This window comes from Schistocerca cancellata, chromosome 2 (genome assembly GCF_023864275.1).
Source record: "Schistocerca cancellata isolate TAMUIC-IGC-003103 chromosome 2, iqSchCanc2.1, whole genome shotgun sequence".
NCBI lineage: Eukaryota > Metazoa > Arthropoda > Insecta > Orthoptera > Acrididae > Schistocerca > Schistocerca cancellata.
Window position 1 is genome coordinate 339,517,563 of NC_064627.1, and position 21,999 is coordinate 339,539,561.

Genomic DNA, 21,999 nt, shown 5'->3' on the forward strand with positions numbered 1-21,999 from the left:
CATGTTCGATGACTGTAGCAATGTTAAGATTAAGAGTGCTGTTACATTTTTATTGCAAAATTTACAAAAGAAGAGATTATTGTCTTAATCATCCCACCTGAGAGGACGAAGAGGAAAAAGCATTTTGAAAAAGGAAAGTGTATAATAAAGACCTACAAATGCAAGCACTTTACGTCTTCGGTGTGATTATCCAACGTAAGACCACTTTTCATACCTTAGTTTCTCGCACTAGGTTCAGCACTAATATATTCGTCTCCACCACCAGCCCACAGGCTAACTGATCCTAAAATGACGTCGTTGAACGGATCTGTTTGGTGGAAGGCATGGGCGCTTCTACCTAAAGACGAAGTTGCGGAATTCGATTATGGGGGATAATGGTCCGTTCCTCGAGCTTTATTGAATTGCTGAGATCGTGTTCGCCCTTACAGAGTGACAGCGACGAAAAATCGGAGAAATTATATCTCGTGCTGAGTCTTACTGGATCAGTTGTCCATTCACCATTGGTGAATGTAACAGGGAATTGAGAAATTGATATTAGTATCCTCTATCATTCGTAAGATGGCTTGCTGCGAACAGGTATAAATACAGATGTGGACGGATGTTTAGGGCGATTACAGCTCATCCGAAATGCCGTTTAACATTCGTCGAGTGCTGCCATTGCAGGAAACGTTCCATTTCAGCGGGGACAGGTGAGCGACGCGCCGGCCAGTGCATTGTCTGTGACGGCCCTTTACTGACTAGAATTGCAATATGGCGTCGCTATATTTGGCCCTTTCAGTGGGCCTGGTCCACAGGGGTGGGGGTTTGGAGGTGGGGGGCTGGGAGCCGCGTTCACTCGCCGGCTGGTCGATCTGGCAGCGTCCGCGTGCGCGCCTCACGCACAGCTGCGTCCGGACGCGGCGACGAGTCCTCGACACGAAAGAGAGCACACAGGGCAAAATTCAGTCCGCACCGAGTACACATCGCGCTAATAGCGTCTAACTCCGGCTGTAGCCTAGATAAAGGGCTAAATTTGATGAGGAAGTGTGTCCACAAGTTTCTCCAGATCGCGTACAAGATTGCGAGGAAGCTGAATGCTACTTTACCTCCGCTGTTCCAAATGACATTATTATGAGATCGACTCATTTAGGGAGCCAATCGAGGGAGGGGAGGACCTCAGTGTTCGCCAGATTATCTTCATTTTGAACGACGGGGATGTCCACATCATGAAGATGTAGAAGAAAGGGCAACATTTTGCCAACGATAATTTTGAAGTAAGCACCCTAGTTAGTGTTCAAAGCCGTTCACTATATTCAAACATTACCCTGCAAGTTCATAATTTATTACTACCACAGTTACAATGCCTTTAAACATTCAAATTTTGATGAAAGTTGACCCGTAAATGAGCAACAACGAAATCTGACTAATTTTTACCTTACATGTGGTAGTGATCAGGACTTTCTCACACAGCAACACGACAACTGAAACGGGATTTAGCATAAGTTAAACCACTATAATTTCAAACGATAACCCTTTCAAGAAATCTCATCTCACTACTCACTATCAGTTTATTTGAGAATTACACCGTATGAGTGTAATACGAGGGCTATTCGGGAAGTAAGGTCCTATAGGGTGCGAAATGGAAACCATAGCGAAAATCCGATGAAGCTTTGCACAGATTTGTTGTGCAGTATCTCTAGTATAACCGTCGATCGCGTCACGTAGCTCTTTTCAATTCTGAGCGCACTGTGAGCACGTAAAGATGCTTGGAACATAGTGTCTCCCGCCAAGTGTCAGGGCCTGGTGTGAGATTTCGCCTGAATTCATGCAGCCCACAAAACATAACTGTCATACGTTTCTTTCTGCATGACAATTCTCGGCCGCATGCCGAAGGGACAATGAAGATGCTCCTGCAGCATTTTCGATGGGAAGTGTTTGATCACCCACAATAGAGCCCGTAATTGACTCTCCCTGAGTTTCATCTCTGCTTGCATGAACCGCTAACTATGAAGACAACGTTCTTGCACAGACAACGAGCTGTATACCAGCTTAGAGAATTAGCAGAAAGCACAGGTGGCTTCCTTCTGTGATGAGGGTCTTACAAAGTCGTACAACGCTACGACAGATGTCTAAATCGGTGCGGCGACTATGTAGAGAAGTAGCTAGAAGGTGTAGCTAACTATTGCAAATGAAACATTTTTGATCATACAATGTAAGCTTTCACGGCCGGTATTGTCTTCACTTAAAACTTCCGGGCTGATAGGCCGTGGTCGAAGTATAAAACACTCTCCTGACGTTTCGTCTCCGACTGCGGGAGACATCCTCGGAGGTAAAGCGGCGCCTCCGAGGATGTCTCCCGCAGTCGGAGACGAAACGTCAGGAGAGTGTTTTATACTTCGACCACGGCCTATCAGCCCGGAAGTTTTAAGTGAAGAAACATTTTTGATTTTCACTTTGGCTTCTATTTTGCGACTGATCGGACCTTACTTTCCGAACAGGCCTCGTACGTTCAAGGCACATTTATATACACTCTGCATTCTTCGGCACCTAATAAACTGAAATGTTCTCGCGTGGTAGCTAAACATCGGCGTCTTCATCATCGCAGGCACACGTCTTGAAGCTTCACTGCGACGCACACCTATCTTGTTAGCTGAAAGTTGCACAAAAAATAAAAACTCGTTCTCCTGGAGGTAGATTATTCACATTCTTCGTGAAATATTATAAGACTGACTCTAAATCTCACATGAACGAGGTTCTTAAGGGAACACCTTAAGAGAGAAGTAGCGGCTCAGCACGCAATCCTCACCAAAAGATGTGCGCAAGAGATCTCACACGTGTATCCGTGTATCAATATGGAGTGGAGAGCCATTCTGCATAAAAGCCGTGCTTTTCGGCAGATGTTTATCATACACACTAAGGACGATGCGATTCTATAACATATCGGCGCATCTCGCACGCGTCATGCTGATAGTCTAAAGAGCATCATCCCGCAATTCCTCGAATAGAAAGAATCTGATCATGAGTGATGTGGTGGATCCACACCACACCGTGACTTTTTCGCCATGCAATGGGGTTTCCACGTCATTTCTAGCGTTTTCGTATCCCAAATCCTGCAGTTGTGGGGTGTTGACAGACCCTCGGAGTGTGAAATTGGCTTCGTCGGTCCAGCGCCATCTGGTGGCCGATTTTTGCACTTGTATCTGGTTTCAATAAAACCTCATGTCATTTCAGGAATGTGTGTAATGTTTTACCTCTCTATCTAGATTATTTCGTGAATTACTACATTTGACTTTTGGGTCACACTGTACTTCAGTCGTGAAGTATAGCTCACTCTTACAGTGGCCTTTAAATTACCGTTCGACCTTCTGCGTTTGGGTTTTCCTTGTTCCCATAGATCGCTTATGGCAAACGCCAGGATAGTAACTTTAGATGAGGACACGGGAAATTACCTTCCCCAGATTCGTTTTGTGGAAGGACGAATTTTGTAAAATCCTAGATGGAGTAACAATGGAAATACCAGACAATGTACGGGTGATAATTGGGGGAGATTCAGATGGACAAGTTGGTGAGAGAGGAGGAGTGGGGAAGACAGAGTTCATGGCGGGTAAAGTTATGGAGAAGGAAATGTAGCTGGGCACAAGATTGCAGAATACGCTGTATCTTTTGACCTAATGATCGCCAAAACCTACTTCAATCGTATAAGGGAATAACTTATAACGTACAGGAGCGGAGACCATAAAAGTGAGTTAGACTACTTGTTGTCAAGAAGGAAACACATAAAGGAAATAAAGTATACCAAGGTTATATACAGTGAAGGTGTGGCTGTGCAATACAAACTCGTAGTGGCCGATTATGAAATGGTAGTGAAGAAAAGACGTAGATGTATCAAGCGAGGAAAACAAAGAATAAAATGGTAGAAACTGAAAAAGAGGTGTTGCGAAAAAAATTCAAGGAAACAGTATTAAGAGCAGTGAAATCACCAGAGGATGTACAGGTGTGGTGGAGTTATAATAGCAATGTAATTACAAAAGCTGGAAAATACGTGCTGAGTGTAACAACAGGAAAGGGACCACCAGAAGATAAGGAGGCATGGTGGTGGAATGAGGAGGTTCAGGAAGCGATAAAAGTGAAGAAAGATGGAAAAAAAACAATGGGACTTAACAGGAAGACAGGAGGATAGGGAAGCCTACAAGACTGCAAAAAAGATGGCAAAAAGAGCAGTGGCAAAAGGCTGAGGCAATGAAAGAGGCGTATGAGGAGCTGGAAAGAAGACAGGACGGCAGGCAACTCCTACGGATTGCTAAAACAAGAGATAAGGTGCCTAAGGACATAACATCAATGAAGTAGATAAAGGATTAATCAGGTGTAGTATTACACGACCTTGAGAAAATGCTGAATAGGTGGTGGGAGTATTCTGAAAGGCTATTGAATGAGGAAAATGTACGAGAGAAGTACGAGGATGGAGATATAAATGCAGGAATGACCCAAACTATAAGTAGGGAAGAAGTCGAACACGTGATGAAGAAAATGAAAAATGGGAAGGGCCTAGGGCCAGACCAAATCCCAATAGAAGCATGGAAAAGTCTGAGAGAACAGAGAACTGATATTCTCATCTAATGCAGAAGATCTGGAAAGGAGAAAAAATGCTGCATGCGTGGAGAAGCAGTATACTGTTTCCCATATATAAGGGGAAAGGGGATATCCAAAACTGTGGCCGTTGTAGAGGGATAAAACTGATGTCCCACGCAATGAAGATCCGGAAAAGGATAAACTGAGAAGAAGTTGCGTCTAGAAACTGCAGTATGTGAAGAACAGTTTGGATTTATGCCGGGAAGAGGAACAACCGACGCAATATTTGCACTAAGGCAACTGACGGAGAGGCACAGAGAAGTACAAACCGAACTGCATATGGCCTTTATCGATCTTGAGAAGGCATATGACAGAGTGCCGAGGCAAGATACATGGAGGTGTCTGAGACGTAAATGCCTGCCAGAAAAATATATCAGTGTGGTAGAAGACATATATGAAGGTGCAATGACACAAGTCAGGAGCAGTGCAGGTGCAATAAAGGCATTGAGAGTAGGGCTACATCAGGGATCTGCTCTCAGCCCATATCTCTTTGGTCTTGTCATGGGTGTACTAGTCAAAGATGTGAAAAAAGAGGCACCTTGAAGCCTGATGTTTGCCGATGATGTTGTAACCAGTGAACCCACCCAGGAGGCACTTCAAGACAAGCTTGAACAGTGGAGAAAAGCTCTAGAGGAAAGGGGAATGAGAATTAGCAGGGTGAAAACAGTGTATGTGTACAAAGGATGCCAAAGATCTATATATCAACCTGTAAGGAGAACAACTGAAGCTGATCAAGAAATTTAAATACCTAGACTCTTACAAGCAAAGTGATGGAGGACGGGAGGCCGAAATACAGCACAGGATAAATAGTGGATGGATGAACTATGGAAACTGAGCGAAGCACTGTGTGATAAGAAGGTTAGCTTTACAAGTCTTTGGTGAGATCTGCGATGCTGTGTAGCGCAGAAACTTGGCCAATTACAAAAGCCCAAGAGAAAAAGATGGAAGTGGCAGAAATGAGAATGTGAAGGTAGATGAGTGGGGTGATACGAAAGGGTAGACTAAGGGGTGAGTACATCAGGGGAAGAGTGAAAGTGGGGCCCATAGGGACGAAGATCCAAGAAAGTAGCATACCATGGTATGGACATGTACAGAGAAGAGTGGAGTACTACGTGGGGAGAAGAATTGAAGATCTAGAAATCGAAGGACCAAGGAGAAGAGGAAGACCGAAACTGAGTTGGAAAGACAAGGTAGCAGGGGACCTACGGGAGAAAGGATGGCTCAGAGAAGAAGCACTGGATAGGCATTTATAGAAGAGAAGGATCCAGCAAAGCAACGCCGACCCCACATGACGTGGGAAAAGTCTGAGATGATGATGATGATCTTCGTTCTGTCTGAGCCTGAACTCCTTCCCTAGGAACGTCGTCGTCCACTGGACGCTAAACCAAATCTTCCTTCTTCCTTCACCGCAGTTTTGACAACTGTTAAATCACATTAACTGAAATGTGTTATTTGATCTAGTCTCAAATTATATTTATTTTTGATACATACGGGCCATATTCGGAAAGAGGAAATCATTCATTCAAACATCGTACAAGAGAGTTGGAAAATAAATAGCCACAGCATATTCACTTCAAGAAATGAGCCTCTCTCCGACGATAAAGTTAAATCTGAGAGAGCTGCTCCGGTAGACACAGAATATCCAACTTAAAGATTACTCAGTGAGAGGCTTACTCGGAAGAGGAGTTGCCAAAACTTTATGACCCGTTGCGGGAAAGCGCCTGATGACTAGGCTAACCGCAGTACGCCCCTGATTCGCAGAGCTGCCTTCTTCGGTTTGTACGACTGTTATAATGGAATGCAACTTCGTCCTGGAGAATATTTGTCTACATTTTTTTCTGTTACTCAAATGGCAGATAGTGTATTAACAAACGTTTTTCTAGTACGCAAAAGGTATAATGTCATTTGTGTGTTTCTATATAAATATCGTAAAATTATTCTTGATACCTTTTGTTAGGTAATACCTCTATCGTTTAGTTTTGAAGGTACTCAGTCCTTATCTGGCGTCCACATGGAGTTTTGTCACAATAAGATTTCAATATAAACCGGAAAATGAACAAAACATAATTGACTGAAATGAAAAGTAATCTAATTTTTCAATGCGCCCAAATGTTTTACGGAAGTGAAAACGTAGAAAACATCTAAATCTACTTATTAACCAAACAAGCCTTGGTGGAGGTACTTTACGCCAGTTTCACCCATTTTCTGTCCTATTTTATTTTCACACTGAAGGAGGGAAAAATTACTGCATATCTGCCTATGTCAGCGCCCTAATCTCTCGTACCTTGTTCTTATGTTTCCTAACCGGTTGCAGTATAACAATCGCACAGTCTCCTTCGAATACAGATTTTCGAAATTTACCCTAACGCATTTCGAAAGAATAACGCCGTCTTTCTTCCAAGGATTTCCATTTGCATTCCACAAACATTGTGCTACATTTCCACTCGTCATTACTGCCAAAACATGATGATTTGCGGAGATTGTAACAGCCAGACATTTCACAAGGGCATTGCAGGTGGACATGTACATTTCATACACAAGACGCGAATGTTCTTTCCATTCACCTTGTGTCTTCCGTAGCTGTGTCCGTTCGCAGAAGATTTCACACAATCGTAGATACGTTGACTCAAACGTGGATCGCTAAAAATGACTCATAGATTGTTTGGCTATTTGCAAAAAAAAATATTCAAATATTTTTAGCAATGCCAATTTACATTTCTCGTATTCACGATCACTTTGAGTAGTATCTACACAAAACTGAAATAAAACATAATTAAAATCAGTGCCCGCACTACGTACGCTTTAAGAAGAAGAAAAAAAGGGCGCACCACGAAGCAATTATCCGAACAATGAGTCCTCCCTCGGGCATGGGTGTGTGTGTTTGTCCTTAGGATAATTTAGGTTAAGTAGTGTGTAAGCTTAGGGACTGATCATCTTAGCAGTTAAGTCCCATAAGATTTCACACACCTTTTTCATCCGAACGCGACGGAAATCTGTATATTTGATTTACATGTACAGACAAACAAATGATTACAATTTCAGAAAAATTGGATGATTTATTAAGGAGTGAGGGCCTTACAAATTAAGGAAGTCACTAACTTGTTTGTCCACCTCTGCTCCTAATGCAAGTAATTATTCAGCTTGGCATTGATTGATAGAATTGTTGACTGTCCTCCTGAGGAGTATAGGGAGACAATCTATCCAACTGGTGCATTAGATCCTTAAAATCCGAAGGAGATCGGAGGGCCCTGACTATAATGCTCCAAACGTTCTAAACTAGGGAGAGATTAGGCGACTTTGATGGCCAGGGTCGGGTTTGGCAAGCACGAAGACAAACCGTAGAAACTCTCGCCGTATGCGGGCGGGCATTATCTTGCTGAAATGAAAGCGCAGGATGGCTTGCCATAAAGGACAGCAAACCGTGGAGTAGAATATCGTCAACTTATCGTTGTGTTGCAGGGGTGCCGAGGATAACTCCTGTTTGTCGGGCTGAAATTTCATCGTCTGGAATCGAACCGTCTTCAGTGATGAGTCCCACTTCGAACGAAGCCCCGATGACCAGTGAATACATTTCCCGGGAGGCCCCAGGCAGTGTTGGGATACCAACCTGAGTGTCTCCCGCCATACTAAGAATGATAGTCTGCGGTGCCATTTCATTTCATAGCACGATACCTTTGGTTGTCACCCTTACAACCTTACGATATTGTACGCCCTGCTTTGTTGCCCTTCATGCCAAGCAATTTTGGGCTTATATTTCAGCAAAATAACGCCCGCCCGCACATGGTGACAATTTCGACTGCTTGTCCTCATGCTTGCTAAACCCAGCCTTGGCCAACAAGGTCGCCGAATCTCTGCCCAAATGAGAACGTTGGGAACATTATGGGCAACATTCTCCATCCATCTCGGCATTTTGACGATCTAACGTGCCAGTTGGGCAGAATTTGGCACTATGTGCCTCAGGAGGACATCCGACAACTTTGTCGATCAATGCCAAGCCGAATAACCGCTTGCATATGAGCCAGAGGGAGTGCAACGCGTTATTGATTGCTCAGTTTGTGAAGTTCTTTATCATGAACGAATCATCTAATTTTTCTGAAACTGTAATCATTTGTTTGTCCGCACAAGTATATCACGTCTACCGATTCCCCTCACCTACGGGTAATTCTTCCATAGTACTTTTTTTTTAGCTTATGTGAGCCTGGGCTCTGCCCACAGCGCGACGGGCGACCACGCCGCCTCAGCTGATGTGATGTGTGATATTGCTCGGTACCGCCACACACTAAAACACACATTGCCTGTTGTATGTCTCGGTACCAGAAGTAGTAACGCATCATAATAGTATCCTCGCGCCAAGACACCGATTTCCATCATTCTGATGTCCTGATAGAAGCGCTTACCTTGTTCCTCAATGATATCACACAAATTATCAAGAAGTGAAAAGAGATGGCAGTTCAGAAGTGATTCTTGAAACTCGTCATACAAAAGTTATGAATTTCTTGGCAAGAACAGGTATATAACACAGCTCCTTTTTCTACTTAAGAACTTCCTTGAATGAGACCAAAGCCCCCCCCCCTCCCCCTCCCGCAGTTATTTTTGATTCCAAGGTCCAAAACACACCACCTTTCTATTTCGCTTGTCATGGATGAAAGACGTTCTTGCAGAGATGTCTGAAACATTCTCAATATCACTAGACTAGCAAATCTAATTGATTTCTTTTCCTGTTTCAACAACTTTCTGTGACCTTCAGCACATATCTTATACGCCGCCAACGACTTATTCCGATTACTAACTTTATTTCCACGTGCACTTTCTTTATTTCCCTCAGGTCGTTCTTGGTCACAAACTCACCACAAATGTAGGAATATTGAAAACAATATTTATCTCTAAAATTAGTAACAATGTAATATTTTAAAATATTGAGTGACAGCTGTATAAGAATAGTGATTGATACTTTTTCCTTATCGTATTATTATTCAGCATACTGAAAACTACAAGAATAAGGCACCTCCATCAAAAACTATTTCGATAGTATTGGTGTTCCATAAATAAAATTTCGTTATACAACAAAAAATTAAAGATAATTTTTCAATTCCTTATACAAGATGTGAGCACTTTCAAAGTTTATCATGCTTCAGCCCCTAAAAATCAGCTTTTTAAGATGTGAAATGGAGTTACATACTCGTATGTGCTCACAAACGTGGTTTTAATGGTCGTGCGTAAGAGAACTTTCCTTGAAAAACGCAGAAAATGAAAATTATAGAATCCTATGAGCATAAACTCCAAGAATAGTGAGACGATACCTGTTTTCTTATTTATTGCCATTATTTGCCGACGTTTAAGCATTAAAAAAAAGGCATTGCCTAATCGGGGTAAATCGTCGCATTATTCAGGAAAATGACCTCTTCTACCCCGCGCCCCTCCAAATAGCCGAGCGCGTTAAAGCCGCGCATCCCGGATACGTGGAGACGAACCAGCCACGGATCGAAGCCAACTCGCGCATTAACGAGGGCTGGTGGGCCAAGCACCCTAGCTGTGATTTTTAGGCAATTTTTCACATTCACGAGCTGCTACCCACGTCCTACCCCAGATACATGCTTTGCAAACATTTAGAAAACGTTCTGATGCTTGAACATGTGATTTACTTTAGACACCGAGAGATGGGGTACGTGAATTCCGTTCCCGAGGGACATGTGGCGCCAGAAACGGCATCGAGCCACCAACATACACCACTGGCCATTAAAATTGCTGCACCACAAAGATGACGTGCTACAGACAGGAAGAAGATGCTGTGATATGCAAATCATTAGCTTTTCAGAGCAATCACACAAGGCTGGCGCCGGTGGCGACACCTACTAGGTGCTGACGTGAGGAAAGTTTCCAACAGATTTCTCATACACAAACAGCAGTTGACCGGCATTGCCTGGTGAAACGTTGTTGTGATGCCTCGTGTAAGGAGGAGAAATGCGTACCATCACGTTTCCGACTTTGATAATGTTCGGATTGTAGCCTATCGTGATTGCGGTTTATCGTATCGCGACATTGCTGTTCGCGTTGGTCGAGATCCAATGACTGTTAGCAGAATATGGAATCGGTGGGTTCAGGAGGGTAATACGGAACGCCTGCTGGATCCCATCGGCCTCGTGTCACTAGCAGTCGAGATGACAGGAATCTTATCCGCATGGCTGTGACGGATTGTGCATCCCCGTCTCGATCCCTGAGTAAACAGATGGGGACGTTTGCAAGACAACAACCATCTGCACGACCAGTTCGACGACGTTTGCAGCAGCATGGACTATCAGCTCGGAGACCATGGCTGCGGTTACCCCTGACGCTGCATCACAGACAAAAGTGCCTGCGATGGTGTACTCAACGACGAACCTGGGTGCACGAATGGCAAAACGTCATTTTTTCGGATGAATCCAGGTTCTATTTACAGCATCATGATGGTCGCATCCGTGTTTGGCGTCATCGCGGTGAACGCACAGTGGAAGCGTGTATTCGTCATCGCCATACTAGCGTATCATCCGGCGTGATGGTATGGGGTGCCATTGGTTACACGTCTTGGTCACCTCTTGTTCCCATTGACGGCACTTTCAACAGTGGACGATACATTTCAGATGTGTTACGACCCGTGGCTCTACCCTTCATTCGATCGCTGCGAAACCCTACATTTCAGCAGGATAATGGACGACTGCATGTTGCAGGTCCTGTACGGGCCTTTCTGGATACAGAAAATGTTCGACTGCTGCTCTGGCCAGCACATTCTCCAGATCTCTCACCAATTGCAAACGTCTGGTCAATGGTGGCCGAGCAACTGGCTCGTCACAATACGCCAGTCACTACTGTTGATGAACTGTGGTATCGTGTTGAAGCTGCGTGGGCAGCCGTACCTGTAGACGCCATCCAAGCTCTGTTTGACTCAATGCCTACTCGTATCAAGGGCGTTATTACGGCCAGAGGTGGTTGTTCTGGGTACTGATTTCTCAGGATCTATGCACCCAAATTGTGTGAAAATGTAATCACATGTCAGTTCTAGAATAATATATTTGTCCAATGAATACCCGTTTATCATCTGAATTTCTTCGTGGTGTAGTAATTTTAATGGCCAGTAGTGTAGTAATGCCGACCCTGTAGAGAAACGGAATAAAGCGTTGAAGAAGCAGAAGAAGATCCAAGAAAACGATTTCCTGTAATATAGTAGGCTTATTTTATAGTTGCTACTTTACACATTGAATTACCGGGTTGTTATAATTAAAGTGCAGCTACTCACCGAGGTCCATCGTGGGCTATAGTTACACTATGCCAGCGAAACTTTGTATATATTCTAATGCGTTAATTGGGAACCGAAGTACACTGCAAAAAACTAGTTCCAATTTTGGCCACCAGGTGAAAACCTGGCACTGTGAATGCAAAAAAGATGTACAGAAATGTTTCCATATATACTGGATTAGAAATGTGATGCGGGTAGCAAAGGTCATACAAGTGAGAAAGGCATAATGTTGATTTTATCATTAACCACCGATTACATAGTTTGTTACTTATGAGCGCCAGAGACGTCGATGAGCTACTATACAGCGCCAGATTTGCACCTGGTGGCCAATATTGGAACTAATTTTTTTTCCAGCGTAAATCGGTTCCGCATTAACGCATTAGCATATCTTCCAAGCTGCTATACGATAATTGCAGCCCACACTGGCCCTGCGTGAGTAGCCGCATATTAATTACAACCAATCGATAGTTGTGATTGGTGACAGATGTAGTTGTGAATTATAGCTTTTTTGTGTTTTGCATGCAGACTAAACGTAGTGAGTAACTCAACAACCAGAACTTCCGTTATTACGGTGCTGCTGTTTGTGTGCCTGCAGTGGCGAACGGGCGGCGGCCGCTCCCATGACCGACTGCAACTGGAGTTCCGGGCTACGCGCTGGTCGCTGGTTGTGCCCGCTGTGGCCGCCATGCGCCAAGTGGGGCTGGCCCTCTGGGAGCTCCTCCAGGAGCTCGACTCCCACTTTCTGGAGGAGTACGCCGTCCAGCGACGAGTCGGACGCCAAGGTAGCGCCAGCAACAGATCCGGCAATGCTCCACTCACTACGCGATCAGGCCTACATTCTAAAGTTTCGTAAAAAAATGTCTATAGGACTGTCAGCTATTAGCTGTTTATTCCAGTCAAGTCAGTGTCGTTATAGCTGTATTTTATTCAATTTTGATGTTATTTCATATGTGTGACAATCACTTTCAAGACAACATTGTCTCATCTAACAGCTATCTGAAGATGAGACAATGGTGTCTTGAAATGAATTGTACATTGTTATTGTTGCTGTCGTTCTGGTCATCAGCCCAAAGATTGGTTTCAGGCAGCTTTCCACGCCACTCTATCCTGCGCAAGCCTCTTTATGTCTAAGTAACTGAACCTCATCATTCTCGCCTTCGACGGGGGAATTGTAACCGACCGACTGCCATCTCATCCTCAGCCGAAGACGTTATTTGGATGCGGTAGGGAGGGGTAATGATGAACAAGAGGTTGGAGTTTAAGAGACTCGTCAGGACGAATTGGGATACGGAAGTACGAAGGATTGAAGAGATACGCTTGATCTTTTCTGCGGCTACAGATACTGCGATGGTGAATACCTCATTAGGCAGTTCGGTTGAAGAAGAATAGACATATCTAAAAAAAAAAAGAAGGCAATCACGGAAGTTAGAAAGAAAAGCATAGGTGCAAGGAAGGTGCCTGCGAAGAAACCACGGGTAACAGAGGAAATACTTCAGGTGATCGTCGAAAGAAGGAAATAAAAAAAAATGTTCATGGAAATTCAGGAAAACAGAAATGCTAGTCACTTAGGAACGAGATGAATAAGAAGTGCGGGGAAGTTAAGACGAAATGCTTGCAGGAAAAAAATGTGAAGAAATCGAAAAAGAAATGATTCTTGCAAGGACTTACTCGGTATATAGAAAAGTCAAAACAACCCGTGGTGAAACTAAAAGCAAGTGTGGTAACATTAAGAGTGCAAAGGGAATTCCACTGTAAGCTGCAGGGGAGAGAGCGGATAAGTGAAGAAGACTATATTGATGGCCTTTATAAGGGGAAGGACTTGTCTGATAACGTGATAGAAGAAGAAACAGAAATCGGCAGAAATGGCATAAGGTATCGAGTATTATAATTTAAAAGAGCGTTGGACGATTTAGGATCAAATAAGGCAGAAGGGCTGGATAACATTCCGTCTGAATTTCTAAAATCATTGGAGGAAGTGGCAAGAAAACAACTGTTCACGTTGGTGTGTAGAATGCATGAGTCTGGCGACATGCCATCTGACTTTCGTAAAAATATCATCCACACAATTCCGAAGACTGCAAGAGCTGACAATAATTATCGCATAGTCAGCTTAACAGCTCATGCGTCCAAGTTGTTGACAAGAATAATATACAGAGGAATGGAAAAAAAATTGACGATCTGTTAGATGACGATCAGTTTGGCTTTAGAAAAGATAAAGGCGTCAGAGAGGCAGTTTTGATGTTGAGCTTGATAAGGGAAGCGAGATTGAAGAAAAAAATCAAGACACGTCAATAGGATTTGACGACCTTGAAAAAGCCTTCGACAGTGTAAAATTATGCAAATTATTCAAAATTCCGAGGATAATAGGCGTAAGATGTAGAGAAAGGCGGGTAATATGCAATTTGTACTACAAGAACCAAGAGGAACAATGAGACAGGAAGACAAAGAACGAATTGGTCGGATTAAAAAGCAGGACATAAAAAGCAGACTAGCGCAAGCTAAAACTGCATTTTTTGCCAAGAGAAGTCTACTACTATCAAACCTAGGTCTTAGTCTGGAAAGAAATTGCTGAGAATGTACGTTTAGACCACAACATTCTATGGTAATGAAGCATGGACTGTGGGAAAACCGGAACAGAAGAAAATCGAAGCGTCTGAGATGTGGCGCTACAAAAGAATTTTAAAAGATAGGTGGACTGATAAGGTAGCGAATGACGAGATTCTCCGCAGAATCTGCGAGGATAAAAATATCAGGAAAACACTGACAAGAAGAAGGGGCAAGATTGTAGGAAATCTGTTAAGACATCAGGGAATAATTTCCATGGTACTCGAGGAAGCTGTAAAGGGGTAAAAACTATAGAGGAAGACAGAGATTGGAATACATTCAGAAAATCAGGACGTAGCGTGCAAGTGCTACTCTGATTTGAACAGGTTGACACAGGAGAGGAATTCTTGGCGGGCCGCAACAAACCAGTCAGAAGACTGATGACTAAAAGAAAAACATGGATGTGCGTGGGAGTGAGCACACCGCTCCCCCGGCCTTTGTCGGCTTTGCAGTCCTTGGAGCCGCTAGCTCTCGGTCAAGAAGGTCCTCAATCGGCATCACGAATAATCACTGGCAGTAGCGGGAATTAAACCCGTGTCTTCTGAATGGCAGTCAGCCACGCTTACCGCTCAGCTACGAAGAAGGACTCTGAACAACTATTGCGATATACATCATTTGAACCTGTTTATTCCATTCACCCTTTGTTATCCCTCTACAATTGTACCCCCCACATATCCTTCCGCAAGCAAGTTGACGATTTCTTCATGTCTCATAACGTGTCTACTTAGCTGATCCCTTCTTTTAGTCATGTTGTGCCATAAATTTATTTCTTCCTCAGTTCGATACAGTACCTCTATAGCTACTCTATCTACCCATTTAAACTTGAACACTCTTCTGTAGCACCAAACTTCAAAACTTGTATTCTCTTCCTCACTGTAGTGCTTATCGTTCACGTTCCGCTTCCGCGCAACGCTACTCTCCAGACAAATAACTTCAGCAAAGACTTCCTAACATTTGAATTTATATTAGATAATAATTCCTCTTTTTCAGAAATGCTTTTCGTGCAGCATTTTATATCCTCTCTCCTTCGACCATCATCGCTTATTTTTCTTCCAAGATAGCAAAACTCACCTACTACTTTCAGTGTCCCATTTCCTAATCAAGTTCCTTCAGTACCACCTGATTTAATTCGACTAAATTCCGTTAACATTGTTTTACTTTTATTGATGTCCGTCTTATAAGTTAATGAGATAAATATGAAAATAAAATTAAAAATGCAGCTTTAAGGAAACTAACTTTCGCTGGAAAACACTTTAAGTACTTCATGGAAGGGTGATACTCATTTGAAATTATTGTACCTACAGCGTTTTGACTATTTATTTCGCGTGAAACAGACTGGACTTCTCGTTCTTATCCTAGGTGGTGCTACGCGAGAGGTAGCGCATGTGTCAAGACACCTTGTTAGCGTTCGGGAGAAACCTTCTTGAAATCCCGCCTTGTGGCTACCGAGATTTAGGTCCTTCATTTTCTCATAAATAGTCTTTGGTAGGCTTGCACCTTATGCTGAAAAATGAAGTTTGTGCCTGTCATTTATAATTTCTTCAAGTAAGATCTACTGTTGTTTAGATCTTCACGATATGGCAAATACTACAAAAATGTAAGTAATTCGGAACTGATGCACATCACCTCCTTATAAATTTCTCTCAGACTTTAACAGTATTGACGGAACCAAACTAAAAATTGAGATTCTTAATAAACTGATCGCCTTAGTGAAGCTACTATGGCAAATACCCAGATTCAAATTAAGATACAGGCTATTGTATCAACTACTGTGCCCACAAAGAATGGAACAAGGCAGGGAGATTCTTGATCCTGTCCTCTGTTTAGTATAACCTAAGGAAAGAGATGTGGGCATGAATTCATGAGGGACTGTCATGTACAAAGCAGTTGAGATGCTGCAGTATTCAGATGGTATTCATGCAATTGCAAGAACGTCAGGACCAAGGGAAGAAGCCATTACAAGTCTTGAAAGAGCTGCTTGAAAGATATATCTGCAGCTAAATAAAGTGGAAAACTGTAATATATGTCTGTAACTAAGAAAGATTATCGTAATGAAAACTCCCATTCACAGAAATTCATATACATTTGGTGTTGCATGTAGTTTAATTCACCTTGGATCTGGAGTAAACTGTACGGACAATTCAACGACCAAATTCATAAACGATTATTGTTGGCCAACAACTGCTGCCATTGTCTCAAAAAACATCTAAGATTCTGTGCAGGAAAACTTAAGCTATGACGTTTAAAGCTTTAGTGAGGTGAGTGCTACCGTATGTTGCTGAAAACTGCACACTAATTTCGGTGAAAATCAATTTGGAATATGTGAAAGGAAAATCTTGAGACAAAATTTTGAGTCAGTGAAACAAAATGGTATCCGGAGTAGGAGATTCAACAATGCATTACAAATCTATATAATGAACCATACACTGTCAGTTGAATTTGATCGAAAGGCTGGAATGGGCAGGTCATGGTACTTAGAGCTAATGACAAAATGCTTAAGAAGATGTAAATGCAGTGCCTGAAGGGGCCAAGAGGGTTGGAAGACGGAAACTAAGGTGGGAGGTAGGTGTCAGAGAGGACATCGGAAAATAACAGGCGAGAATCGGAGTAGTTCTACACTAAGCGGGAAAGAACGGAATAATGTGCAACGAAGGGGAAGGTTTACAAAGGGCTGTCGTGCTACTGATGATATTTTTTCCGTAAGAACTTCAGGCGAATGATGCGGTTGTTCCTTAGAAAAGGGCACGACCGTTACTATACTCCATCCTTCTCCAGTCTGAGTTTTTGCTTTCTCTGTAATTACCTTTATATCGTCTGGACCTTAAACGCCAAAATATCTCTCCGAGTAGTAATCTATCTCAAGTAATCTCGAACTGGATGCGATGTTAAACTACAAATACGTAAACAAATATCTTCACTTATTTTCTATCTCCTTAATTATAGCTTCAGCTACAAAATTACTCTCCGATTCAGACTAAGTATTTGGCAGAGGGTTCCAAGAACTACCTTCAGAGTATTCTTCTACCTTTCGAATTTCGAAGAGCACATGGGAAAACGAACACCTAAATCTTTCCGCGTGCGCTCTGATTTCTCTTATTTTGTCACGACTGTCTGTTTTCCCTATGTAGATGAAAGTCTACAAAATACTGTGGCGTTCAGAGGAGAAAGTTAATGATTGTAATTTCGTGAAAAATCTCTCTTTTCACAACTATCACCTGGATCATCATATCGATGACATTCCAGGTGGCCCCCTTCGAAGCTTTTCGATGTCGTCCATCAATCGTATCTGGTAAGGATCTCATTCAAGAGGATAGACAAGTGTCGTGTAGGCAGTTCCGCTAGTAGAATTTTGCACCTGCTAAGTTTTCTGCAGTCTTTGATTCACCTTCCCCAAAACAGTTTCTTTCCAAGACTCGCTTCCGAATGTACGCTACTCGCAATGTAAAGTAACTTCTTCAAATCATTCAGTATTTGGATTAATAATTTTTTTTTTCTTCCTTAGCTTGCTCATCTTATGCAATCTTGAATTACAGATAGACTATTTTTCTTTGTCTTTTGCATTACAGATACGATGTTTTGCTTTCTCTGGTGTTTCTTTTCAGTTGTAACGCTTAGATTTCACAAAAATAAAGCTATGACCACCCAAAAAAGTTGTCTGAACACTGCGGTGCATTGCTGATTGTGAGCATTTGAGAGTCGTATGCAGTATTATCTGATATGGGAACAGGTCAGCGCAGACGGTTCGAAGGAGCTCTAGAGTTTGTTGTGGAAGTTCAGTCATGGTACAGATTAATAAATTTCCCACATGGGAGAAACTCGAATTATATGATCCCCAGCACCTGCCTCAGCTGTGCTCTGTGACATCTCGCGTCCCTTTGAACACGCTCGTACCATTCTACTGTACCAATGTGTGCCGTGATTCACGTGTTTAGGCGGCCTTTTCTCCTGCTTTCAGCGTCCATCGGCGGTGTTCCTCCACTTATGCTAACCACTGTCTTTTACGACGGGCAGTGGGTACAGGCAGCGTGTTTTGCGATGACTAGCGTGTTCTGTTACTAGGTGGTGATTATTGGCAGTACGATCGCTTCAGGTGAGAGGTGAGATTAAAATTCAGAGTGTAACGTTATCAACGACAAGATACGTTGACGACAGTACTATTATCAGTGAAGGTGAGGGAGAACTGACGGACCTATGTAATGGAACGAACAGTCTAATGAACACATACTGTGGATTAAGGGAAAATTGAAGTAAAACTAAAGGAATAAGGAGTATCAGAAATGAGATTAATTATAAACTTAGTACCAGAACTGGGGATCACGAAGTAGACGAACTTATTCTGCTGTCTTGGTTGCAAAATAACATATGATACACGAAGTAAGAAGGGAGCAAGAAGACTATGAGAGGAAAAGAGAGCATTCCTGTCGAAAAGAAGTCTACTAATGTCCAACATCAGCGTTAACTTAAGAAAACATTAATGTGATCGTACGTTCGGAGCATATCATTTTGCATTTTATAAAAGTGCATCAAGAACTATGAGCAAACCGGAGCCGAAGAGAATCGAAGTATTTGCTACAGAAGGATGTTTAAAATTAAGCGAATCGATAAGAAAGAAGTGGGGACATTCTCCGTAGAATCAGCGTGGAGAGGAACATATGGAATACATTGTCAAGAAGAGAAGCGAGGGTAATGGGACCTGTGTTAAGACGTCAAGAAATAACTTCCATGGTAGTTATGAGAGTTGGGAGAATAAAAACCAGAGGGAAGACTGAAAAATATTCAACAGTTAAATGAGGATGGTGGGAACAAATGCTACACTGAGATGAAGAGGCTGGTACAGGAGAGGAATTCATGGTGAGCCGCATCAAACCAATCAAAAAGCGATGACTTAAAATGCTGTTTCCCGGTTGATATCGTTCATCACTGAGTAGGCGACTGACCTGCAGGGTGTTCACCATCCTCTTCGCTAATACAGTCTGCGATAATCTTCTTTCCAATCATTACCACCACGTAGTTGCCCGAGGCGTTTCAAGCAGCAGTGAGTATCCTCGAACCGAGGTATTTACGAAAAATCCTTGACACGGTGGCACGTGTAAGGTCCAGTATCTACCCAGTCCCGAAGACGGAGTGTCCAATTCATCGGTCACGTAGGAACTTCCCTCGAACAAATGTGTCGATATCGCTGTTCTGGCCTCGACTCTGACTCAGAAAGCCACTGAAAGTTCTCTCGCCATCCCAGTCACGTGATCAAGTTATTTATTCGCTTTATCATTAGGTCCAGCTAACTGTAATTCAGTTTCTTACATGTGTAATTGACCGTAGATGAAAACGTGTCTGAAGTGCACGCCTCCAGCAAAAGTACACTGTTTGCCACTAAAATCTGCAACACCATGAATGCAGCTTGTTACAAACGTCAAATAGACGTGGAGCATGAAGTGCGGCCTACTAAATCCATGGATATGCAAATGTGTAGCGTTCCAGCGCAAGCACACAAACTACGTAGGCGTAACACCACCTGCTTTTGTAGACGTGAAAGATTACGCAGCTAGTTTCTCTTTCGGAAATCGCATTTGAATGTTGTTTGTTTGAGAGGTGATAGTGTTATGACTCATATACGAAGGAGAAATGTATAACAGTACGTGACAGAATTTGGCAGCGACTCTATCGTGGCTTTCGAGATTGTGGTTCACCATTCCGTAATACTACTGCCCGAGTGGGTCGTGATCCCACGATTGTCGTGTGAATATGGAATCTATGGGTTCAGGAGGAACACACTCAACGCCATTCAACGGCTCCCGCGACTAGCGCTGCAGAGGACATACATATTGTTGCGCGGCCAGGTACGATCGCACAGCCACGTAACATACGCTGAATCAGGAAATGGGCTTGGTTAAACTAAGGTACTGTCTGCAGCATCATAAACTGTCAGCAAGGTGACTATCCTTTCAGTTTTCATAGACTGGGCAGTAGACATTGATGTGGCCAACGATGATACCGGGCACATGAGGCACTACGTCTTTTTTCCAAACGAGTTCCGCTTCTGCGAACAGAAACACAATGGAAACGTCCGAATTTAGAGACTCCAAGGAGGCTGAACGCTGCCAAACTGCATACCTCGTCATCATTCGGTCCAGCACCACTGGATAAAGCGTGTAGCTGATAGACTGGACAGCAGCGGTTATGTTTATGACGTTTTAAGGCCTCTGGCTATGCCGTATCCTCGAAGTCTCCTTGGCATTTTCTTTCAACGAGATAACCCAAGACCGCATGTTCACGTTTCTCCTACTTCAATACGAAGGATGTGTGACTGTTACTCTGGTCAACACCTTCCCCATACAGGCTCGACACCTTTCGCTAGCAACTGCGATTGATGAACTACGCCGCAGAGTTGGAACAGCAAGTAATGACATACCCAGATCGCAGCTTTTACACTCCTAAATCACATGCAAATACTGTAGTATTCCGCTATATGGTATACGCACATCAACAAAATTTTTATATTTGCTGTCGTTCCTAGTGTTGCAGTTTTTATGGTCAGGAGAGTATTTCAACTGTTAGTATTCATAAACCACAGAGATAGTCAAAACAGTATACCAATCACACATGTTCGTACGGAAACGTTCCTCGGGTTGGTGTTTTTCCGCAAGTTTTTCGCTGAAAACCCAGGCACAACTAAATGCATGTGAAAGAAAGAAAAAAACCTGCTGTTGCACTGCAACGCGTCTTTTGTTTGTAGCACTTGGTGCTCGTCCTAATTTCGCCTCGAGTATAATGACGCTTCGCACTCGTCGCTTGCGATCGATAAGAGAGTTAGCTCGAAAGATGTTGCTTTCAGTTTGAAACATAAATGGGGCATGCCTTATAAACAGCCTACTCTACGTTTGAGGACTGTGCTACAAAAACGTCCGATGGTATCGTTCTAGGAAATATTAAGGAGAAGCAAACGAACATCACAGCGGGTAATTATAGGTGTCACATTATACCTGTCACGTTGCGACTTGCGTGGATAATAATCAGGACATACGCTTGCCACTTATAGACCGGAATGATTGTCATACAACAATGAAGTTGCAACATTACGTGAAGAAAGGAAAACATGTATACAGCACCATTAATAATAGCCATATTGCATCTTCCGTATCTATATCTACGTACAAACTCTGCAAACAACTGTGTGTCGTGTTTAGTAAAGGCTTCTTCCCACTGTAACACGTATTAGAATTTTTTCCTGTGCCATTCACGTATAGAACGCGAAACTAATGCTGTCTATATACCCAACTGTGTGACCTAATCACCTGTCTTATTCCCACTACTGCCAGTTTAAACGTTTCCGTGTCCCGGTATTAACTATATATAGTAAAAATTTTATGATTTCTGTGTTGAATTTCCTCTGTCATTACGTTTCGATACGTTTTGCTCGGATAGAGTTCCTCGATGCAATTAATTAACTTCCATATATTTGCCTACACAGCTGTAATTATTTAATGCAAATACCGCTGTGTTTGAAGAATCCGAGTAAT

The 21,999-nt window shown here is 42.8% G+C and overlaps 1 protein-coding gene across 1 annotated transcript in view; it reads left to right on the forward strand.

Moving 5' to 3' along the window:
• The window catches only part of LOC126153857 (uncharacterized), a 1,728,205-nt gene that overhangs the window by 1,449,807 nt on the left and 256,399 nt on the right, over nucleotides 1-21,999 (forward strand). Inside the window, exon 38 of the mRNA XM_049916098.1 lies at nucleotides 12,474-12,660. Coding sequence (XP_049772055.1) covers nucleotides 12,474-12,660 — 187 coding nt within the window. The remainder of the gene's footprint in view (nucleotides 1-12,473; nucleotides 12,661-21,999) is intronic.